At 35.3% G+C, this 23,732-nt stretch overlaps 1 protein-coding gene across 3 annotated transcripts in view; it reads left to right on the top strand.

Annotated features, from left to right (window-relative positions):
* LOC125670041 (uncharacterized) overlaps positions 1-23,732 on the top strand; it is a 56,390-nt gene that overhangs the window by 8,146 nt on the left and 24,512 nt on the right. For all 3 annotated transcript variants that reach the window (XM_048904953.2, XM_048904954.2, XM_048904955.2), the window contains exons 3-7: positions 2,260-2,340; positions 6,366-6,495; positions 6,616-6,679; positions 10,630-10,713; positions 12,236-12,384. In XM_048904953.2, coding sequence (XP_048760910.1) covers positions 2,260-2,340; positions 6,366-6,495; positions 6,616-6,679; positions 10,630-10,713; positions 12,236-12,384 — 508 coding nt within the window. The remainder of the gene's footprint in view (positions 1-2,259; positions 2,341-6,365; positions 6,496-6,615; positions 6,680-10,629; positions 10,714-12,235; positions 12,385-23,732) is intronic.

Genomic DNA, 23,732 nt, shown 5'->3' with positions numbered 1-23,732 from the left:
GGTTACATGTGTTCCTGGCATGTGCTTCCCGTAACATGAAATCTCTTGATCACGAGCACAAAGCGCCAAGAGCTGTCATAGCGAACTATTTTCGACTGTTACTGCGGTGTTTGTGAATGGATTGAGCTGAAATTTTGTATGTAGGTTATATGGGACTAAACACATAGGTTTCATTTGATAGAGAGAAAGAGAGAGAGTGCAACGAGTTAAACAAACAATATATTGAAAAATAAATAGGAAGGATGGGTGTTTCTCGAGGTTTTCACAAGTGTCCAAACGGTGTCAGCTAATCTAATATAATCTGAGGTCACGAACAAAGTGGTGCACAAGACCTAACACCCTATGATCAGCAGAATGACCCTACAACAAAAGGCAAAATGATTCATTGTCGGACACATCCCTTCCTCTCTCTCTCTCTCTCTCTCTCTCTCTCTCTCTCTCTCTCTCTGGAGGACTGGACGAAAAAATTATATAGACAACAATGACACTACCACCACCACCACCAATAAATACAACTCTTAATAGTAACAACACCACTACCACCAAAACAACAACAAATTGTGTGATCATAATAAATCTTTTTAAAAAAATTTATACAACAAAACAAGTAAAAGACAAAGTAGAAGATTAAAAATGTCTTGCTAAAAGGGTCCAGAGAACCTTTTGTGGTCGTAGCTGGACCACAGAAGAAGAATGAGGATGAGAAGAGGAGTTAACAAACAGGGCCAGTGTGTATGTAAATGATGTTTCCAAATGTAAATGCTGCAACAGCAAGGGAATGGCAATTTGGGATGTGAGGTTATGCCCAAATCGTCGCCAGCGACGATTTAGGACGGGCATCAATTTGGGGTTTTGCATAAGAAACCCGAAATCGTCGTCCATCCCAAAACGTCGCCGGCGACGATTTGGGGTGTAACATGGCTTACCCCCGAGAGATGATATAGGATCTAGGTTTCTGGACTAACGGTGCTTACTTGTGTGATTTGTTCTTTCTGTAGATCAGTGAATGTCAGTACTTCAGACTTTCGGTACCCTTCTGTAGATCAGCGAATGTCAGTACTTCAGACTTTCTGTACCCTTCTGTAGATCAGTGAATGTCAGTACTTCAGACTTTCGGTACCCTTCTGTAGATCAGCGAATGTCAGTACTTCAGACTTTCGGTACCCTTCTGTAGATCAGCGAATGTCAGTACTTCAGACTTTCGGTACCCTTCTGTAGATCAGTGAATGTCAGTACTTCAGACTTTCGGTACCCTTCTGTAGATCAGCGAATGTCAGTACTTCAGACTTTCAGTACCCTTCTCCCCTGTAGTAGTGTTACACACCCTTTATAACATCTGGTTCTTGGGGGGGATTTTCATGTATGATTGTTATACCCCCGAACGAAGTTCAGGGGGGGGGGTATATAGGAATCACTCTGTGTGTCTGTCTGTCCGTCCATCTGTCTGTCTGCAGATTTGTGTCCGGGCCATAACTTCTTTGTTCTTTGACTTAGGCATACCATATTTGACACACAGGTGGATCACCATGAGATGATGTGTCGAGTACCTTCATGACCTTTATATGACCTTGACCCTTGACCTCAAGGTTTAAGTTATAAGTTTTTTACAATGGATTTGCCATGAGATGATGTGTCATGTACCTCCATATGACCTTGACCTCAAGGTTTTTACAATGGATTCGTGTCAGGGCCATGACTTCTTTGTTCTTTGACATAGGCATACCATATTTGACACATGAGTGTATCACCATGAGACGATGTGTTGGGTACCTTCATGACCTCTATATGACCTTGAACTTTGACCACAAGGTCAAAATTGATGATAGGGTTTTGACATAGTCATACCTTAAGACATGGGTGTATCACCATGAGACTATGTGTCATGTACATTCATGACCTCTTTATGACCTTGACCTTTGATCTCAAGGTCAAAATTATAGGTTTATGCCATGGATTTGTGTTCGGACTATATCTTCCATTTTCTTCTACAAAGACATACCATATTTTTACACTCAGGAAAGAGGTAATTTATACCTATTAACAACACCCTTTGGGAGATTGGGGTAAGCTGGGGGTATTCTTAGTGAGCATTGCTCACAGTACCTCTTGTTTATTTTGTGTAGATCTTCATTCATGCCAAATTTGTTGCTACTCTCAATTTTTGTCTTGCCATGCCATTTCCTATTTGTTATTAAACTTTGAGCCAAACTCGCTTTGGTTTTTTGAGGCAATGTAGTAGACATATATATTTACTTGTAGTATCCTCTAATGTCAACACAGTAAATGACAACCATACAGAAGAAAACTACAAGAGGATAATGCGGAAAGTTCCACAATGTGGTAAGTAACTAATGTAGGACCACCTTATATTTATACAGGTCTTAGTAAAGAAATGCTGGGAGGTGAAAATAAGAAAATATGTCAGCGATTAGATATAAACTTAGAAGTTACAGAAGATATATAATGGAATATTATATATAAAACACATTTATGTAACTGAGTTACAGAAGATAGATACTACTCAAAATTTGATAAGGATCATAGATATTTTTCCGTTTAAAAAATTAATAACTGCATAACTGGCAATATTGTGTCCAAGTGAAATTAAAAACGTCTTCAACAAACTTGCATGTGCATTTCATGCCATGGGAAATGCGTTTCTCATCACAGTTTATGCTTTTGCTACCATTGCACGATTTTCACTCAGGCATCGGTGTCTGATTCTTTCTAAAATTTCAAACTTACTTGAGTGTTTACACTACGTTTATCAACACAATGCCCCCTCAATGTGTAAGGCGTCGCCTGACGACAGAACAACTGGGCAGATGTATTGGAATGCTTGACGCTGGCTATTCACAACGTGACGTTGCAAATGCACTAAACGTCAGCCAGAGCGTTGTAAACAGGGCCTGGAACCGACAGCAAACTTTTGGTACAGCAGCACACCGACATGGGGATGGTCGTCAGAGGTCGACAACCCAACGCCAAGACCATTTTGTGGCTCTTCAGGCACAACGCCACCCCTTCTGGATAGCAACCAGCCTACGTAATGACCTCCTGAACGCCTTGGGGATGAATGTGTCCACTCAGACGATAAGGAATCGGCTTCACAATGCAGGTCTCAACTCGAGAAGGGCATGTGTTCGAGTCCCTCTGACTGTTCGACACCGGCGGGAGCGATTGGACTGGGCTGAAGATCATGTCACTTGGACGCAGAACGATTGGGTTCAAGTTCTGTTCACCGATGAGTCCAGGTATTGTTTGGACTTTACAGATAGGAGGCACCGAGTGTGGCGATGACAACGTGAACGTTTCCATGATGCCAACATCAGTGAACATGACCGTTATGGTGGTGGTTCCATCATGATCTAGGGTGGAATCAGCAGGGATGGAAGAACAGATCTTCATGTCCTGGAGAGAGGAACAATGACGGGGGTGCAGTACTGGGATGAGATCCTCGATGTTTATGTCAGACCCTACGCTGATGCTGTTGGCCCTGAGTTCATCCTGATGGATGATAACGCCCGTCCTCATCGCGCCAGGGTGGTGGAGCAGTACCTTTAGCAGGAGACAATTGTCCGTATGGACTGGCCAGCGCGCTCGCTGGACTTGAACCTGTTTGAGCATGTATGGAACATGCTGCAGGTTGCCGTTTCATGCCATAGAGCACAACCCACGACTTTGGTAGAGCTCGGAAACGCCCTCGTGGAAGAGTGGAACAACCTTCCCATTGGAAACATCCAGGTGCTTATTGACAGCATGGCTCGACGTTGTCAAGCCGTCATTGATGCAAGGGGAGGCCATACCCGGTATTGACACTTCATCGACTAAGTGTAATGATGGACTATCCCCAAAAACTGTGTAATTCTTTCTCTGGTTTGCTGTTAACTTTTTGTAATGAAATGCCTTTTGGTGTTGTTATCAGATTTCAAGCATTCCGTATTGATAAAAGTTCATGCCGTTCATGAATTTTCATTCATAACCTGAGTAAACACGTTTCTGAGTCAAATTTATGTCTTTTGTTATGTTAGTGGTAAATTACACACATATAACCTAGTGATCCTTTATATCAAAGTTTGAGTAGTATATTATGTAATGAAATATTATATATAAAACACATTATGTAACTGAGTTACTGAAGATATGGTATTTATCACTGGAATATTATATATAAAACACATTATGTATTTAACTGAGTTATTGAAGATACAGTATATATCACTGGAATATTATATATAAATCACATTATGTAACTGAGTTACTGAAGATACAGTATACACGTATATCACTGGAATATTATATATAAAACACATTATGTATTATCTGAGTTACTGAAGATACAGTATATATCACTGGAATATTATATATAAAACACATGTTTTAACTGAGTTACTGAAGATACAGTATATATCACTGGAATATTATATATAAAACACATTATGTATTAACTGAGTTACTGACAGAAGATACAGTATATATATAGCTTAAGTGAGGTATTCTTGCCTAGTCGAAACTTTGACTTAAGTCTGAGATTTTACTCAAATTTTGACTGCTCAAATAAAAGATAAATCAAACTTAAGTTTGAGATTTTTTCCAGAAATCCAAGTCTGATCACCCGTTGTCCGTCTGTTTTAAACTTTTCACATTTTCATCTTGAAGTTCTTCTCCAGAACCACTGTGCCAATTTCAGTCAAACTTAGTACACATCATCCATGGGTGAAAAAGATTTAAGTTTGTTCAAGTGAAGGGCCATGCCCCCTTGGGATATATAATCACAAAAATGCAAAAATTAGGTGGAGTCATTTAAAAAACTTCTTCTCACGAACCACTGGGCCAGAAAAGTTCAAATTTACGTGAAAGCTTTCTTACATTGTACAGATTCAAGTTTGTAATATCATGGCCCCTGGGGGTAGGGTGGAGACACAATAGGTGATCAAAGATTTACATGCAAATGTATAGGGAAAATCTTTAAAGGGCCATGCCCCGTTCAAAGGGGAGATAATCACAAAAATCCAAAAATAGGGTGGGGTCATTAAAAAATCCTCTTCTCAAGAACCACTGGGCCAGAAGAGCTGAAATTTACATGAAAGCTTTCTGACATATTGCAGATTCAAGTTTGTTAAAGTCATGGCCCCCGGGGGTTGGATGGGGCCACATTAGAGGATCAAAGTTTTACATAAAAATATATAGGAAAAATCTTCTCAAGAACCACTGGGCCAGAAGAGCTGATATTTACTTGAAAACTTCCTGACATAGTGCAGATTCAAGCTTAAAATCATGGCCGCCGGGGGTAGGATGGGGCTACAATAAAGGATCAAAGTTTTACATGCAAGTATAGGGAAGTATAGGGAAAATCTTTAAAAATCTTCTCAAGAACCACATGGCCAGAAGACTTGACATTTATATGAAAGCTTCCTGACATAGAGTACATTCAAGTTTGTTTAATTCATGTCCCCAGGGGGTTATGGTGGGGCCACAATCAAAGTTTTACATGCAAATATATAGGGAAATCTTTAACAAAAACTTCTTCTAAAGAACCACTGGACCAGAAGAATTGAAGTCTATATGAAAGCTTCCTTACATAGTGCAAATTCAAGTTTGTTCAAATCACCCAAGGGGTTAGGCCACAATAGGGGATCAAATTTTTAAATGTGAATATATAGGGAAAATCTTGAAAAATCTTTTTCTCAAGAACCACTGGGCCAGAAAAGTTCGAATTTACACTAAAACTTCCTGATATAGTGCAGATTCAAGTTTGTTCAATTCATGGCTCCCGGGGGGGTAGGTTGGGGCCACAATAGGGGATTCAAGTTTTACATTCGAGTATATAGGGAAAATCTTTAAAATTCTTCTTAAAAAAAAAACCTTGGCCAGAAAAAGTTCATATTTATATGAAAGCTTCCTGACATAGAGTAAAGCCAAGTTTGTGCAATTCATGGTCCCTTGAGGTAGGGTGCGGCCACAATGTGGGGATCAAAGTACATAGGAAAAATCTTTAAAAAACTCTATTGAACTATTTAAGTTAGGGTTTTCATATTTTGGATAAACCTTTTTTACGGAAAGACCTTTCATGTGTGATCTTGTGACCTTGACCTGGAAGCTCTACCTACTTTTAATATTTCACTCATTTTTTTGGCGGTAAGCTAAATAAAATATGATCGGTTTTGAAGAGTGTTTGAGCAGCATAGGAATTAAACAGAATAGATATACAGTATTAATTTTATAGCATTTTTATCTTTGTGACATTTTGTCACTTTGTTTCAGTAATTTCAGTACTTTGATTGATAGAATGAGCTGTTGACCTTGAACTTAGCAGATAACACCACAAGGTGGGATCTTTATTTGCGGATTTATTTCTTTAATAGTGTTGGTTGTGACAGCTGCAGAATATAATATTCTGAGAGATTGCTGGATAAAGAGAGGAATGACTTGTACATCGTTTACTAATGTCTCTTACCAGCCACCCATTGTGTCAATTTGTATCAACAATCCAAGGTATTGTGTAATGTGTGTATTCTGAGTGTGGAAGAAATTTTTAATTGCTTTTTAGACTTTTGGTGGACAAAGTGTTAGATACAGGAATTTTTTAATAAAACTTTGTTGATGTGATTTCAGCCACATGCACGAGTTGCTTCTAAGAACCCAAAAATTTGCCATCCATGTGCTTAAACAAAACCAGGTGAGAAAAAGTTTGGATTTTGAAGTGCATGTATTCCAGATATCAGTAATTCATGAGAAAATGTCAGAATTTTATTCTGTTCTTAATTTGATCTACTAATTCATGGTTTTGAATTCATAATCATTATTAATGGACAGTTCTTGACAAAATGCTTAGATTATTGATATAATGGGTGCTTATTAGTCCCATACCGTTGAAACCATAGGGGACTATAAGTTTCCTCTTTGTTTGTCTGTCTATGATATCCATCCTTTTGTTTGTCCATCTGTCCATCCCTTTGTTTTTTCTGTCTATCCATCCCTTTGTCCGTCTGTCCATCCCTTTGTTTGTCTGTCTATCCATCCCTTTTTCTGTCTGTCCATTTGTTTGTCTGTCTATCCATCCCTTTGTTTGTCAGTCAGTCAGTCCCACTTGGTTTTCCACACTTTCTAGCTCACCTGAGCTTTTCTGATAACTTTTTGTCCAGCATCTAACCGTCTGTCCATGAACGTTTAACATTTTCAACTTCTTCTCCAGAACCAAGGGGCTAATTTCGGCCAAACTTGCCACAAAACATGCCTAGGTAAAGAGGATTCAAGTTTGTACAAATGAAGTGCCACACCCTTTTTAGGTCATCTGAGCTGAAAGCTCAAGTGAGCTTTTCTGATTGCCAGTTGTTCGTCGTCTGTCTGTCTTACCGTCTGTAAACTTTTTACATTTTCAACTTCTTCTCCAGAACCATTGGACCAATTTCAGCTAAACTTGGCAAAAAGCATCCTTGAGTGAAGGGCTTTCAAGTTTATTCAAAATGAAGGGCCATGTCCCCTTCAAAGGGGAGATAGTCATGAAAATACAAAAATAGGTTGCAGTCTTCATGAAAACTCAGTGGTCCGAAGACCGAGGCCAGTGAATTTTATGGTCGGGTCAGTGAAAATAAAAAATCAGGAAGTCCGATGGGCTTGTAGACTTTTTGTAAGTTACATTAAATATAATGTTGGATTTAGATATTCTAAATGTCTTATTTGCTTAAATTTACCATCAAAATAAAAATAAATCAATAAATAACACATAGAGTAAGTGTTTGGACATCGTGGTTTGTTTCTTTAAAATAAAGAACGATAACTATACCTGTAATTGTCAAGATAACTTGTACCTTGATCACGTGAATATTCAACGAACATCTGCACACTGGTAATTGCTGCTTTATTGCATTGTCCAATTAAAATGAACTTCGTCAAATGCAGTTATCTCTGATTTTATGCAATTTCTATAGTTTAATATAGAATTAATCAATCGTTTGCATTTGATGTTGGTAGAGAAGGCTACTCCCTAAGGTGCACTCGGGCTGTTTTCATGTTTGTGAAAAATAGGTGAATTTGTAGTATTGTTGTTTGCAGGGAAAAGAGAGAGGGAGAGAGAGAGAGAGAGAGAGAGAGAGAGAGAGAGAGAGAGAGAGATTTCAGTAAATTAATTGTACAATTTTACAATGCATTCCATAATGTATGTGATATACATGTACTATGAAAATTTGGGGGGGCCAGTAAATTTCACTGTGGGCCAGTAAATTAAGACAGTTCACTGGTCCGACTGGCCAGCAAGTTTTAAATGTTTTCATGAAGACTGAGGTTGGGGTCATTTAAAAATCTTCTCAAGAACCACTGGCCAGAAGAGCTGAAATTTACATGAAAGCTTCCTGACATAGTCCAGATTCAAGTTTGTTAAAATCATGACCCCTGGGGTAGGATAGGGCCACAATAGGGGATCAAAGTTTTACATACAAATATGGAAAATCTTTAAAAATCTTCTTCTCAAGAACCACTGGGCCAGAAAAGCTGAGATTTACATGAAAGCTTCCTGACATAGTGCAGATTCAAGTTTGTTCAAATCATGGCCCCAGGAGGTAGGATGGAGCCACAATAGGGGATCAAACTTTTACATACTTATATTTTGAAAAAAAAATCTTTAAAAATCTTCTTCTCAAGAAACATTGGGCCAAAGAAGTTAACATTTGCATGAAAGCTTCCTGACATAGGACAGATTCAAGTTTGTAAAAATCATGGCCCCTGGGGTTAGGATGGGGCAACAAAAAAATCTTCTCAAGAACCACTTGGTTAGGAAAGTACAAATTTCCTGACATAGTGCAGATTCAAGTTTGTTAAAATCATGGAGTAGGATGAGGCCACAATAGGGGAAGTTTTGCATACAAATAAATAGGGAAAATCATTAAAAATCTTCTGAAGAATCACTGGGCCAAAAAAGTTTACATTTACATGAAAGCTTTCTGACATAGTGCAGATTCAAGTTTGTAAAAATCATGGCCCCTGGAGGTAGGTTTGGGCCACAATAGGGATCAAAGTTTTACGTGCAAATATATAGGGAAAATCTTAAGATGACTCAAGTGAGCAATGTGGCCCATGGGGCCTCTTGCTGAACTGGAGATACATGTGATCAATAATTTTTAAAAATCGTCTTCTCAAGAACCACTGGGCCAATTTCAAAGAAACTTGGTGAAAATCATCCTTTGGTAAGGCGCATTCAAGTTTATTCAATTTAAGGGCCACTCTCTTTCCAAAGGGTAGATTTCCATAGGGATCCGGGTTAGAATAGGTCCTCAGTCCTCCTTGCATATTATAAGAGGCGACTAAATGGGGTGGTCCTTCGAATGAGACCATAAAAAAGGAGGCCCCATATCACAGCAGGTGTGGCACGATAAAGATTCCTCCCTGCTCAAAGGCCGTAAGCGTCGAGCATTGGCCTAAAGTTTTCAGCCCTTCATCGGCAATGGTGATGTCTCCATATGAGTCAAAAAAAAAATTGAGAGGGACGTTAAACAATATACAATCAATCAATCAATCCAAAGGAAAGATAATCAAGAAATTGCAAAAATAATGTAAGGTCATTTAAAAATCTTCTTAAGAACCACTGTGCCAGAATAGTTGAAACCTACATGAAAGCTTCTATGCATAGTGTAGATTCCTGTTTGTTCAAACCATGGCCCCTGGTGGTAGCTTGGGGCCATAATAGGACATCAAAGTCTGATATGGGTTTATACTGGAAATTAAAACAAATTTTTATCAAGATTAGCAAGACCACACAAAATGCAAATACTTCTGATTTGTGTGGGTACAAATTTTTTGTACCCCCAAAGTCAAGGGGGGCATATTGTTTTTGTCTCCTTTCTGTCTGAAACTTGAACCCTGCTCATAACTTTTGAATGGTGAATGATAGGACTCTCATATCAAAGTTTTTCACCCTGTTGCCTTGACCTTTGAGTTTGACCTACTTTTAAGAAAACCTATCCTAGGCAATATCTCCTGAACTAAGTTTACTCAGGTGACATATTGCAATTGGTCAGTGTCCATCGTGGTCCATCATGCATTGTCCATTGTGCATTAACGATTGAAGATTTTTATTAACTTCTTGATAACTGCCATTCTAATTCCTTTCAAATTTGGTATGAAGCCTCTTTGGGACAAGGGGGGGGGGGTTAAATTGTAAATTTCAGGACTCCTACAGTGATTTTTTAAGGCCTATTTTGGGTCCGAATTTCGGCCCTTTCCCCTCCTAAAAATTGCCAATTTCCCCCCAATTTAGCTTGCATTTTCCCCAATAATAGATTTATGAATGTAAAAAGTATTTGAAAAAAATAAATATTTGATGTGAATTATGTACATAAGACTTATGTACATAAGAGTTATAGGAATGATGATTTGGATAGAATAGTTGAAAATTAAAAGATTAAAGAAAATTAGATGTGTAAAATAAAGATAATATATTGTTTGATATGATTTTAAAACTTATTTACGATAAAATTGATTTTTCCCAATTTGACTGAAATGTCGACAATTTTTCCCAATTCGAAAGCCACAAGACCCTTGTTAAAAATATAGAAAAATCACTGTCCTAGATAGACATTTTGTTTTAATACTTGTTAGTAGAATGTACAGACACATTACAATGTTTTGAGACAGGTGCGATATGGTTTGGATTTTTCAAAACATGTAGAGACTAAGGAGTGTCAGTTTGAGAAAATACCCCATGTACAGACCAATGAAGTAAGTGTCGCATGATTTACTTATTGCAGATTTAATATTGTTAGAACGTAATAATCTGAAAATTGTGGTTCGATCTCTATCACTGGGCCATACACTGTAAATCATGTTTTATTCTTGAGAACTGTAACATCAAGTAAATATTTTAAGAAGTTTTTGATATGAATATAAGGTTTTTGTGAAAATTTTTGTTAACTTTAGTTGATGTAGAAATGTATCAAGTGAGTACAAGCAAAATCAGTGACATTCTCATTATAGATTTAAATTTATTTAAATGAAAATTGTGAATGTTTAAGATAATGTATCACACAAGTTGGGCAGGTTTTCCTTCAATTAGATTCTATAATTTAATCTCTCAAACGTAGTTTGGAGACTTATTGCTTTTGCTCAGTTCTTATATTTTTCCTTCTTCTTTCTCGCAGCAAAACTTGTTCAGAGGGGATCTCAGAAATGGTTAGGTTTGGTGCAAGTTCACAATATTGTATGGTATGGTAGGCTTATGTTCCAAGATGATCCTAAGCATTCAAGTTTTGCAATATGTGAAAGGGAAAATATATTTTGGGGTATCAAAAGGAGGTGGGGTTTTAAATTTTTACTGTAGAAATGTAAAACACAATTTTCAATACCTCAAACTTTTATATCATTGTCCGTTGTCAATGAAATATGGTATAAAGGGGTAGTTGAGGATGATGAATCAAATAGTAAACTTGGAATTTTGAAAATGTCTGCCATTTTCCAAATGGCCACCAAAAATGTGTAATATTTTCAATGTATTCCAATCTCAATGAAATTTGGTATGTAGAGGTAGTTGAGGATGGCAAATGAAATAGTAAATCAGGAATTTTTTGAGTCAGCTCAAAATGATAAACTGAAAAGTCACTGAAAACATGTTAATTTTTCATTGTTGTCTAATGTCAACAAAATTTGGTATGTAGTAGTAGTTGAGGATGGCAAATAAAATGGTGAACTAAAAATTTTGAAAAAAGCTGCCATTTTCAAAATGGTTGCCAAAAACATGTCAAATTTCAGAAGAAAACTTGAATGTATAGCTAGGGAACCCCTACCCAAATTTTTTCAACATACTTATAAAAGAATTTTCAGGATTTTAGATATCCTAGGGGATACAATCAAAATTACTTGAAATCCATTTAGGTAAATGTATGAATTAACTTTCACAGATTTAAAAGGGTGCAATTTTCATAATAGATGTTTGAAACTTAGAATTTTAAATTGGTTTGATATGTAAAGTATAATGTCTCCATTAACTAATAGCACTCTTAAACTTGTTTCTTCTTTGTTATACATATTACATTTGTGCTATTCCTTTCATTTTAAGGGATCTCAGGGGAATTAACTTTTCAGGGATTTGCAAGAGGTGTGTAAGTTTAAAAACAATGTGCAGTTTTTTTGCAGAAAGTGACTGGGGTTCAATTGGCGTTCGTTTGATTTGAGAGACATTTGAAATAACATTCTGTTACAATTATTTAGTACTTGTTCATTGTTATATTGTATGTACTTACTACAGGGTATTCCAATAATCTCTGGCTGTGCTGCAGTGATGGAGTGTCGAGCCCACTCGGTACACACTGTAGGAGATCACCATGTGTGGTATGGGAGTGTGGTAAATGCCAGAACTAATGAGACAGAGGACAATCCCCTACTGTATTACACAAGGTGAAAAAACAAGACACAATCAGCCTCTAAATCTAAGTGTGAATACATAGGAGTTGATTTTCTGTTATAGCAAAAACACAGTCTGACAGGGGTAACATACATCTACATATTTTTAAAAGTACTTGTATGTTCATTTTATACTGTCATGTTCATAGATGCTGAGGTCATGTATATATAAAGACTGGAGAGGAAATTTGAATTATGATCATGACATTTTTTTCAATGCATGATGTGGAATTCTAGTTTTCTGCAATCTGTTTTGCTTAATACTAGAATGCTACATAAAATGAATTTAATATACAGTTGAACTTCAGTATCTCGAACACTGATGTCTCAAATACCATGGATATTTCATTGATATCTCGAATTCTTGGATATCTCTTTTTCTCGATCTAATCAAGTTCGAGATAATGAGGTTTGACTGTACATTTTAAAGTGGATGTTACATACTGTATACTAAAAAGAAAAATTTCTCAAGAACCATTGGGTAAAGAGCTAGAGCCACGAAAGGTCAAAATCGGCCCATTCTTTGAATTTAATGAAATTGTCCAAATAGAATCTTATGACAATGTACTTCATGAAAAAATAAAATATAGCATGATATTGCTTACTTTGATGGAAAGGGTTACTTGGAAAGTTGTCTTTGTATAACGTTGTGTCGGCAGACGTTAACGTCATTAAAACATGTACGAGGGTTGTCTCAAAATTCCGTGGACAAGCGGCGTTTTTCAATAATCTAACTTCACTGAGAAATTAAACTTTTACAACATGAAGAGCAAACAGTTTTAAATAAAAAATATGTGAAAACAAAATTAATATTACATTTATAATTGACATTGAATAGGAAAAATTCAGGTTTTTCATTATAGGGAACCATAAAGCGGCGCAGGGTAAAAAAAAGAGGGGGGTTAATATAATCGAAAAGAAATTACAATCGCTGGAGAAAAAAACCCACACTTTGTTCATTTTATTTCTGACAGTATATTTTTATAGAGGAATTTTGTTTAGATATTCATTTATATACCTGGAAAATGTTTATCAGTATGACGGAATATTTAAATGAATTATGATATATCGTGCGACAGTTAGATGCAAATATCCAGCGAAATGATGACGCTATTCGGGGAAAAAGACGTCGGACCGCACGAGAGATCGAAGAAATTTTGGGAATCAGCAAATCGTCTGTTCACTGCAGTCTATCGGATAATTCATGAATGCATATAGTATGTGCACGTTTGGTACTTCGGGTTTTAAAAATGAAGAAAATCACAAAGAAGGATTTTATGTTCGAAGGATTTCCTCGATCAGACGCGCGAACACCGCGAGAAAATGTTGACGTCGCAGGTTGTGTCGCCGAGTACAACTTTATCGTAAATAGTTAATTTTCTCAAAAAGGTAAATAAAAGTGCAAATTTTCGGTATTGGTCAACAATGGTATAATTGATAATATATAACAGGTTTTATGAAATTAAATCAATACCTTAAAAGTTAAAAGTCCAGTCCACGGAATTTTGGGACAACCCTCGTATTTCTAATATATGTTCAACTAAAATGCTTTTAAAATACTTCTATATTGTACAGTAGGTAGGAACAAATTCTTTTAAACATGTGTAAAAATAAAATAGCATAATGTGTCCAGTAATTAAATTGTAAGCTATTCCTCGACAATACTCTCGTCGCATATATAATTTCACAGTTAAAAAATACCCGAAATCTTGCATTTGGTGGGACCACGACCATTTTTGGTCCCGGGCGCTTACACAAAAAGCAATGCGAGTGGCTCTTTGATGTAGATGGTATACACAACGAGACAGATGGGGGACTTGAGAGTACACTTCTAGATCTAGGACGTTTCGGTGTTGGGCAGTAGTTGTCGTCAGTTCCTTCTTCCGATTTAGAATTTGTAGATTTTCTGTCCGAAGCGTAGTATTTGTGTCTACATGCATTGCACAATGTGTCATGTTCATGTTTGACAGAGACAAAAAAGTGTTTTTGTAGAAAGCGAATTTCAGGTTTAGTTATTTTCCTTCTTTCTCGTGGCTTTGTTCTTTTGTTGCATAAAACACATGGAAAATACTTAGGTCCTGTTCCAGGCATTCTAAAATAAACGAATATTCAACTTTATCTATATTTTATGGTTTACGCGGTTTATAATATCGTTCAGCAGCTGTCTTTACATTACACGCATTTCTACACATCTTCGTAATAAAATGTTATAATGATTACTTATAATTAAGCTCAGCGTTTAACATTATAGGCCTATCGGATATACATACGGAAATGTACAGCTTAATTTACTGTACTGTGTACTAATCAGGGAAAGGAGTTGTCACGCGTAAAAAGGGGGGGGGTGAAGAATTTTTACCGGTGGGGTGGGGATTGCAATCCCCAAACAAATCTACCACTGCTTTTGAATTCATTAATCAAAACTAATTAACCAATTTCATACACAGAAAAAAATATCATATTTTTCGTAATATACAGATTATTTTGCGTGGTAATCAAAACTGATTTCTTGCTTCTTAAATAACTTCATACATTTCTGGTTACTCGTATATATTGGGGAAAAAATACAGTTGTCAGGGGATTCGAACTACGGACCCTTCGCTTGTAGATCTAGTGCGTTAACCACTGCGCCACTGTGACTTTCTTTTTTGCACGTATAAGTTATATATAAGTCTTTATTAAGCTACAATTTATATATAATATGTCTGTAATATTCAACAAGATTTTTTTGTATCATAAACATTACGTTGTAGGTAAGTATTTTGATATTATCTACGAACATACAACATTAATTTCATATTTATATTTATCTGCACGTCTTAGTTATAGATCTAAATAGGCTCGTCTTGTAACAAGAACTTCAATCGTCTGCGAAATCCTATAGGCCTATCTTTAGGTTCACTAACTCGTTTTAAATGTTATATTTGGGGGATGGTTATTAAACATTCTTGATTCTTGACCAACACTCCAAATTGCTATTCCTAAGACGAAATCTAGGTACCGCAGTATACCGTATAGGCCTATCTAGAGCAAAAAGGGACTGAAATGTTGATATGTTTCTATATATAAAGCCAAGTCGTTAAATAATAAATTTAGGTAACAAACTGTAATCACTTACCTATTAACTCTGGAATTCTGGAGGAATTGTTGTTTTAAAAATTCGTGCCGCTGAATCCGGTCCGTTTACGGTTTTGATTTTATAAATTATAACAACAACTATTTAATTAATTTCGATATGAGCAAGATTACAACCACGAAAAGTTTTATACAGAAAAATATTGTGTATTCAGACAACTCATTGTCCAAATATCGTCATGGTTTACGTTATTGCTCGTAGTAAAATAAGCTCAATACAAATGCTATGTTGATCGAATTATCTCCCTATGATTGTAGAGCGCTTTCATGTTTACATTTATGTGACAGTTAAACATCAATGTATCGGCGAAATAAAAAGAACACAAGAAGATAATTGGTGTCTTTTAATTATTTTATTAGCATATTCAACATTTGAGATAAATTGGACCTAAAAGCAAAGACATACACTGTCCAAATATCAATGTTGAACTGATTATTGTCATCACATAATTCGACAATGATCATCCGAAATCTATATTTCATTCCTCGATCATAGATGTACATAAAACTTTTCAAAATAATTGGGATATAATTATGCTTTGAGATCCTATGTGAAAATCTATCATTTTATAATGTTTTATAAGGACACGTCTATTTTTTAAATGAGAAACTATCATCATTCGATAAATTATGTTTGTGGAAGACCTAAAACAAGAAATTTACGTATGGCCACTGTCATCGAACAAATTGAATCCAACATTCATTTGTGCAGTTTTCATTTCTTTACCCATGTCAGAATTTTTAATTTGTTCGTTGAATGTGGCCAAACTGAAATTTTGAATCAAAGTTCCAAAATTTGTCATTTTTAGAGAAAAATGTGCAAACGTCACGTGTTATGACATCTACGGCACATTTATGACGTCACAAAATTAACATTTTGATATGAATATATTTACTACGATGTATATTGACAATATTTAGTGCAATATTTGTTTGTTAAGTTTCAGATAATTTTTCATAAAAATACAGGCCGATTTTGACCTTTCGTGGCTCTAGCTCTTTCATTCAAATTGGCATACAGCATCCTCAAATGAAGGGATTTTAAAAGTTTGTCAATGACAGTAGGGTTTTTCCCAGTACTTTTTGACTGGGGCCTGGGCCCTTAGAGTTAAATGTTGGGAATTTCAGTGTAAATCGGGCTAAATTGGGAATTTTTTTAAGAAAACCCAATAATTTGAGAAGCAATGTCAACTACTATTATTTGTGTCTTTGTTTGGCTTTCCTAATCAAAATTTGACCATTGTTTGTTGGCAGCAGTGGTGTCATCGGAGTTGTTAACTTTTCATAATTTCATCATCTTCCCCAATTGTCCAAAATTGGGCTAATTTCAACCAAACTGGCACAGGGTATCTTTAGGTGAAGGGGATTCAAATGAAGGGCCAGGTCCCCTCCAAAGAAAAGACAAGATAACAACTTGACGCAAGCGTCAAAGATACCAGACTTGAATTTCTCCAAAAAAATCTCAAACTTCAGTTTGAGTTTTCTTTTATTTGAGCAGTCAAAATTTGAGCGAATTCTCAAAACTTTAGTCAAAGTTTCAACTTAAGTTTCTTTCGAGAAATCCATCCCAGGCTGCAGAAGATGAAAGAAATCATTCTTTTTTATTATTTTAGATCGGACCACACTGACGATCATTTCTTCAGCACAAAGAGTCACTTAATTGCTATAGTAACTAAATTAGTTAGTAGAAACAATTTTACACCAAAGGATAGCGATTTTTAAAGGCATATATAAATGTTTATATATGTTTGGAGTTTTCACTTGTCTGGACTCACTTGACACTTCTAGACCACTGAAATATATTACTGTGTCACTGTGAATCCACAAAAGTAATCTTTAATCCACAAAACACTGCACATTCTTTTTATATTTCATGAATGAATAAATAGATGAAATAAATTGAACCCAACCAGTCCAATTCCTTTGGGACAAGGAGGACATAAATTGTAAATTTCAGGACTCCTGCACCCCTGGGGCCTTAATAGGGGGTAGGGCAAAAACTGCCAAAAAATTGACCAATTTTCAAAAACCTTCTTTTTTACAACCACATGTGTAAAAGAAAATATGTACATAGTGATGTAGAGCAGGGGAGCCTCTACCAAAATGATTTTTGGGGGCCAAACTTAGTATATATGGTGCATATGTGTAAATCATTTAAACAATATCTTCTTTAATGCTATTGATACTACATTGAAACTAAATAGATATTTAGAAGGAATAGATAGTCCTTTACCAATTATTATTGTCTTATCATTTGGAGGACTTCTTTAAGTTTACTGATACAGTAAATAAAATAAAAGCATATTTGGGAAAAGCAAAAAAGGATGTACCATAATCATGAATTTTGCAACCCCAGGGTTTTAACTTTAGGATGGGTCCAAATTAGTCATATCATGTAATGTTAATACATATATTATGTAAAGCTTTTCATCAGTATAGGCACTATTTAGGGCTTTGAAGTTTTGAGAACACATCTTGTTTTGTTGCTGAACATTGTAATTTAACTTAGATATTCAGAACAGGAAATTTTTCGCTCCCCTGAGCTGAGCTTTTCTTAGTGTCTCAGTGTCTCACACTGCTGCGACGTCATTTGATTGTGACGTCATGTGTTGTCTATGATTTACGTTACATGGTGAAGTAAAAATATTTTGCATTGTTATCTTTAAATTTTAATGTATATAGCTTTCTGTTGGACAACCTTGGTTTTTTTTAATTTACACTTACAGTGTCAACCATTTTCGGGTATGCTCTTTCTGCCTATCTAATTAGTTTTTGCATTGAAGTTTAAATGAGGATTTTGATAATTTAGAATTTTCTCAAAGCTCCTAAATTTATGCACTAAACTGTAGGTAAAATGTGAGAAAAATAATCCTTCATTATTTACTCGTGTGGGATAGGGAAATTCCACTGAGGGGACAAGATTTGCAGTCTAGGACGAGGCTTTATCCCACACTCGTACTAATGAAGGATTCTATTAATTTCACATGGGTTAAGTTGATCTCACACTTGTGATAATGTGAAAAAAAGATATTACTAATTAGGATTATAGCCAATAACAGCTGGTACAATGGAACCCTGGAAGATGCCCTTCCTGCACTTACAATAGTTTTAGGTCACCTGAGTCACTCAAGTGACCTATTGCCATTGGTCTTCGTTGTCATGCATCGTCCATTAACAATTTTACATTCTTAACTTCTTGAAAACTACATGGTCAATTGTTAAAATTTTTGATGTGAAGCATCTTTAGGATAATAGGAATATATATTGCCTCATGGGCGGAGCCAAATATGCTAAAAACCGCTAACTTTCAAAAATCTTCTCTACTCCCACGCATGTGCGATAAAAACTAAATGCGTGGATATGATGTCCATGAAACCCTCTACTTAAATTGTGAAATTCATTGCCCATGGGTCAGGGGTTCAGGCCCTGTGACAGGGCTAATGTGACCATATAGTGAACATGTATTAGATCTTCTTCTCTACTCTCATATATACATGTATCTCAGAAGAACTAAATGCATGATTATGATGTCCATGAAACTTTCTACCTAAATTGTGAAATTCATGGCTCAAGGGTTCAGGCCCTTGGGCAGGGCCAATATGGCCACATAATAAAAATGTAAAAAAAAAAATTCTTCTCTACTTCCACAGTCATGGGATATAAATTAAATGCATGGTTATGATGTCCATAATGTCCTCTTCTTGAATTGTGAAATTCAGGGGGGGGGGGGATGTCGAAATGGTTTATATGTTTCAAACTTCCATTTTTCCTTCTTCTGTAAATGAATAGGAATTGTAAGCATGTTTTGAAAGATCATAAACATGTGCACAAAGGACTCCATATTGAGACTTAAATGCAAACATGAGACTCCATATATGGGCTATGATACTCAGGTGACCGTTAAGGACCTCTTGTTGTGAGTTTCTTTATTGTCAAATTTGCAAAGGTAATTTCATTGTCAAATTTGCAAAGGTAAGTCCATTTAAATGAATAAAACCACACTAATATAGTTTTAAAATTGTTAATTTTAGCCCTAAAATTTCAGAACTTAAGCCCTAATGTTTTGTCAACAAGTGTTGGACAGCCTGTTAACCTATTCAATGTGAATAGGTCATTTCACGCATTTAAATAGGAAATATTACCTATTTGAATAAGTGATATCACTAAATGGCAATAAATGCCAAAATGGTGCCTTATAAAACTTTCACTACATTTTGTGAAAATATAGGTAAATTTGTGATTGGGACGGGCCAAAGAGCTAGGTACGTTTGTTATCATAATTAGGCCCTGTAAAACACTTCAAAAATGAAGAACAATTATCAATACAAATCATTGATATATATGAAGTTGATGATCCCTAGTATTTATATATACAAATATATTGGCGGATCTAGGTCTCTTGTAATGTTGAGTACTATTCAAACCTATCCGGAATCCGGAAAATGGACAATTTTCTTCACTTTTTCTACCTTTTAGGAGAAAATTCCATGTGGCCACATGCATCGGCCACAAAAAAGCAGTAAACTAGAGATAGATTATCTTCAAAAGAAGTAATTGTGCATGTTTCGTTCTGGCCGTTAGCTGTGGCCAATTTCTTTTTTTTTTATTTTTATATCGAATCAGGCGTCTGATTTTAACGTTTGTGCACAGGCGGATCACCATGTAGCGCACAGCAATGAATTGTACATACAGTGATATAAAAAAATTAATCACAACTTAATGTACTAGTTATTGTTTTAGCGACCACAATGATATAATGTATTTATAATTACAATCTAAAAAATATCAGTTTATGAACAAATCCAGTTCGGGTCATTGAAATGCAAACAGCAACCGACCGAATAAAATGCAGTACTAGGCTGGCTATGATGAACAGTTGTACACCAAATCTTATCTTAATTTCTATAAATGTGTACAAATGAAATGTTTATGTCGCTTATAAAATCATAGATATGCAATAATAATGCCAATATAAAGGTAAATTGGTTAATCCAACAGTTTAATACACATCATTTAAAAATAGTATTGAACCTTGTTTACAATCTTTGTATAAATAGATTTCAAATGAGCTGTTCCAAGCAAAACAGTTTTAAAACGTCACAGTGAAAAATGTGACATCATTTTTGCATACTTTTTTAAAAAGAAAGACGTCATGATTACCAATCACAAGTAACTGTCATATTTGAAAGAATGTTCAAGTCTTCTCTTGGGTTCATGAATTACTGTTTTAGCAACGGTTAGGCCTTACAACTATGTAAAAAAAAAAAAAAATAGCATCTGTATAAGTTTGCATGATTACTGGAAATTACCGTTAGAATCAAAAGTTATAAATCTACTTGAAATATTATAAATACATGTATATGCTTGATGAATACATAGATCTATACAGGCATGTAACATGGTAATTTTTTTTTTCAAACAATTATAAAATTCTTTAAAAATAAGGGGGGGGGGGGTAAAATATATTATTTTAAATTCATTGATCATACTCCTAATATGGTTGGTAAAATGTGCTAATATCATGAATAAGCGGTGAGCTGAGAATCAATAATCCAAGTATTTCATTTTCAAAATAATTTCACTTTAGGATGCCAGGTTTTGGTCTTAGATATTTGGGACAAGATTAAAAAAGCTCAATGTCTGATAAAAATCTTAATTCAAATATTTTGGGGGAAGGGGGGGGGGGAACTCCCGCAAGTTTCAGTCATCGAACATCAATTTTATTATAATGCATGAATAATATTGCAGCATAGCAAACAAGACTGAAGTGACCCATATGTTTAGGAATAACTTTTATTACATTTTAATGAACATTTAAAGTGACATTTAAAAACTACATTTGTTAATAAACATTAGAAAATGTATATATTGTTATTCAACTCTATTGTTTTATTGCATGATAATTGATTTGGGTGAACATTCATCATATTAAGTTTTAAGGGGGAGGGGGTCTTGATGAAAACTATGTGAATTAAATGTTTTGGTTTTTTTATCAAACATTAAACGTTTGATCTTGCCCTTAATGTTTTTTTTTCAATTGTTGATGTGCCGATACCCATTATTGTTGAGTACCCAAATATTTCATCATTACCGATATTTATGAAACGTCCAAATAGTGTGTGATTTTTTTTCCTAATCAAAATTATTGTCATAATGCTAGTGAATTATTCATGATATTTACAAAATACTATGGAAATATGACTACCACAAATCATAGAAGTAGGTCTATAAGAATAGTAGGTCTGCGCAAATGCTTTCATTATAATCAAATGAAAATTTGAGCATCTTTCATTCATCCTAAAATGAAGTTAGATGAATGAACAGTTTACATCAAAGCGATGGCATGAAAAACTTAAGCTTGCTTTATGATTTGATGATTGTCTTCAGTGAAACAGTATCATTTTCATATTCTTATTCATTCATCTAATTCTGGGTCTTTTCGGGCATACTAAGCTAAAGAAATCGACAAATCTAAAGAGAAAAAGAAAAACGAGAACGGTAGAGGAAGAAAAAAAGAACATTCCGAGTTAAATACGTTATACATCTTATAAATACACTGTTTATCATTTCATATTTTAAAAATTGAACCCTAATGTTGATTAAAAATTGACCTGTTGTTGGTAAATAAAAAAAAATCAAGAAAAAATCATTATATTAATTCGGCCTCGTATAAAGGAAAAATAATCATCAAATGTCAGTTTGCTAAATTGATGCCAAATACGGCAGTCAGAAATGTTCTATGTTACATGTACCTGTTCTAACACTCTGCACGGAATTTTCTAAAAAAAAATTCTATCAGCAAACATAACCAAATCCGCGTGTTTTTCACATGTGTGTAAACAGCCTGAGTGCACTCCAAGAAGTAGCATCAAATATCAAATAGTTCCTTAGTAAACTACAATTACCCAGAATTTCCTAATCGGGATGCAAAAATTGAGAGAAAAGAATAAAAGGAAATCAATCTAATTGAAATTAGATCTTCCATCCGCTCCCAGGTTTTCGATATGTCGTGTCCATTGAAAACCGGGCAGCGGATGGAAGATGTAATTCTAATTAGATTGAAAAGCAAATGAGAAAATCGCGCATGTAAGAAAAATTCTTTTAAATATGTAAAACTAAAATACACTAACTTCATCTTGATTTTGATTGGACAATTACATGTACCAGTGTGATTCCTTAATATCCACGGTATGACAAAGGGGAATTACACATTCTTTCAATTTTCTATTAAAAGAATTCAACTTGTTAAATATACAAACGACATTTAAGGGAAACAGACATTATTTTAATTCCAGTCACTTTCCTTATAATGTATTTTTCACATGGGTAAAAGGGTATGACAAAATTTGTAAATATCGATCAAATATGGAAAACCCGTGCAATGTACACCAAGCACAAAATATATTTTAAAAAAAATTCATGAAAATTTTTTTAAAAACCTGTTGACTACAGTAAAATCTCGAATATGGTTTATCTCGAATATCCCGCTTGAGTTTAAGTCGACCGCCGGTCCTCGCCGTTTTCCCTATATAAATGATTAAAAAAAACTTCTGATATTTTGAACACGGTAATCTCAAATACTCCGCTTATGTCGAAGTATTTTCAAGGTCCCATACCCTAAATTCACCTGGTTTATCTCGAAGTGCAGTCAATTTTCCGCTCTGCTTACCATACCTGGTGTCGTTAAGTCACACATTCACACCCGTGGCTACATCAATTATAATTAATGACCGCTAATCCATGCTCGCCTTTTCCGAGTAGACCCAGGTTGCAATAAATTGTTCAACAGCTTGGGTGATTAGTGAAGCCTTCCAACATTACGGCTAAAGTTCACCGCCAATTATGAACTAACACACCCGATTCCAGGGATGGTGTTTTGAATGACACACGGTCTATCATTAACATGTGGGTTAGATAAACGCACACAATCGTCGAAGTACGCTTGAAGGTAATGCTCTTAATAACGATAATGCATAATATAATACACGCTTCATCATTAAAGCTAGTACAGAGAAAACACGAAAATTTATTTAATTAATAAACATTTAAAAGTTGTTTTTTTTTAATCCGTCTTTTTTGTTTCTTACGTGATAGGTTCTTTCATTACAACGCAATAACTACATCCCAGTCGAGCCTGGACATCAGTAAAAGCATACAGGCACGATCATCTTAATTTTGAAACACATGGTGAATTCAATTGGATGTTT

This window comes from Ostrea edulis, chromosome 4 (assembly GCF_947568905.1).
Source record: "Ostrea edulis chromosome 4, xbOstEdul1.1, whole genome shotgun sequence".
NCBI classification, from domain to species: Eukaryota; Metazoa; Mollusca; class Bivalvia; order Ostreida; family Ostreidae; genus Ostrea; species Ostrea edulis.
Note: the sequence above shows the minus strand (reverse complement) of the source record. Positions and strands in the feature narration are given on the sequence as shown.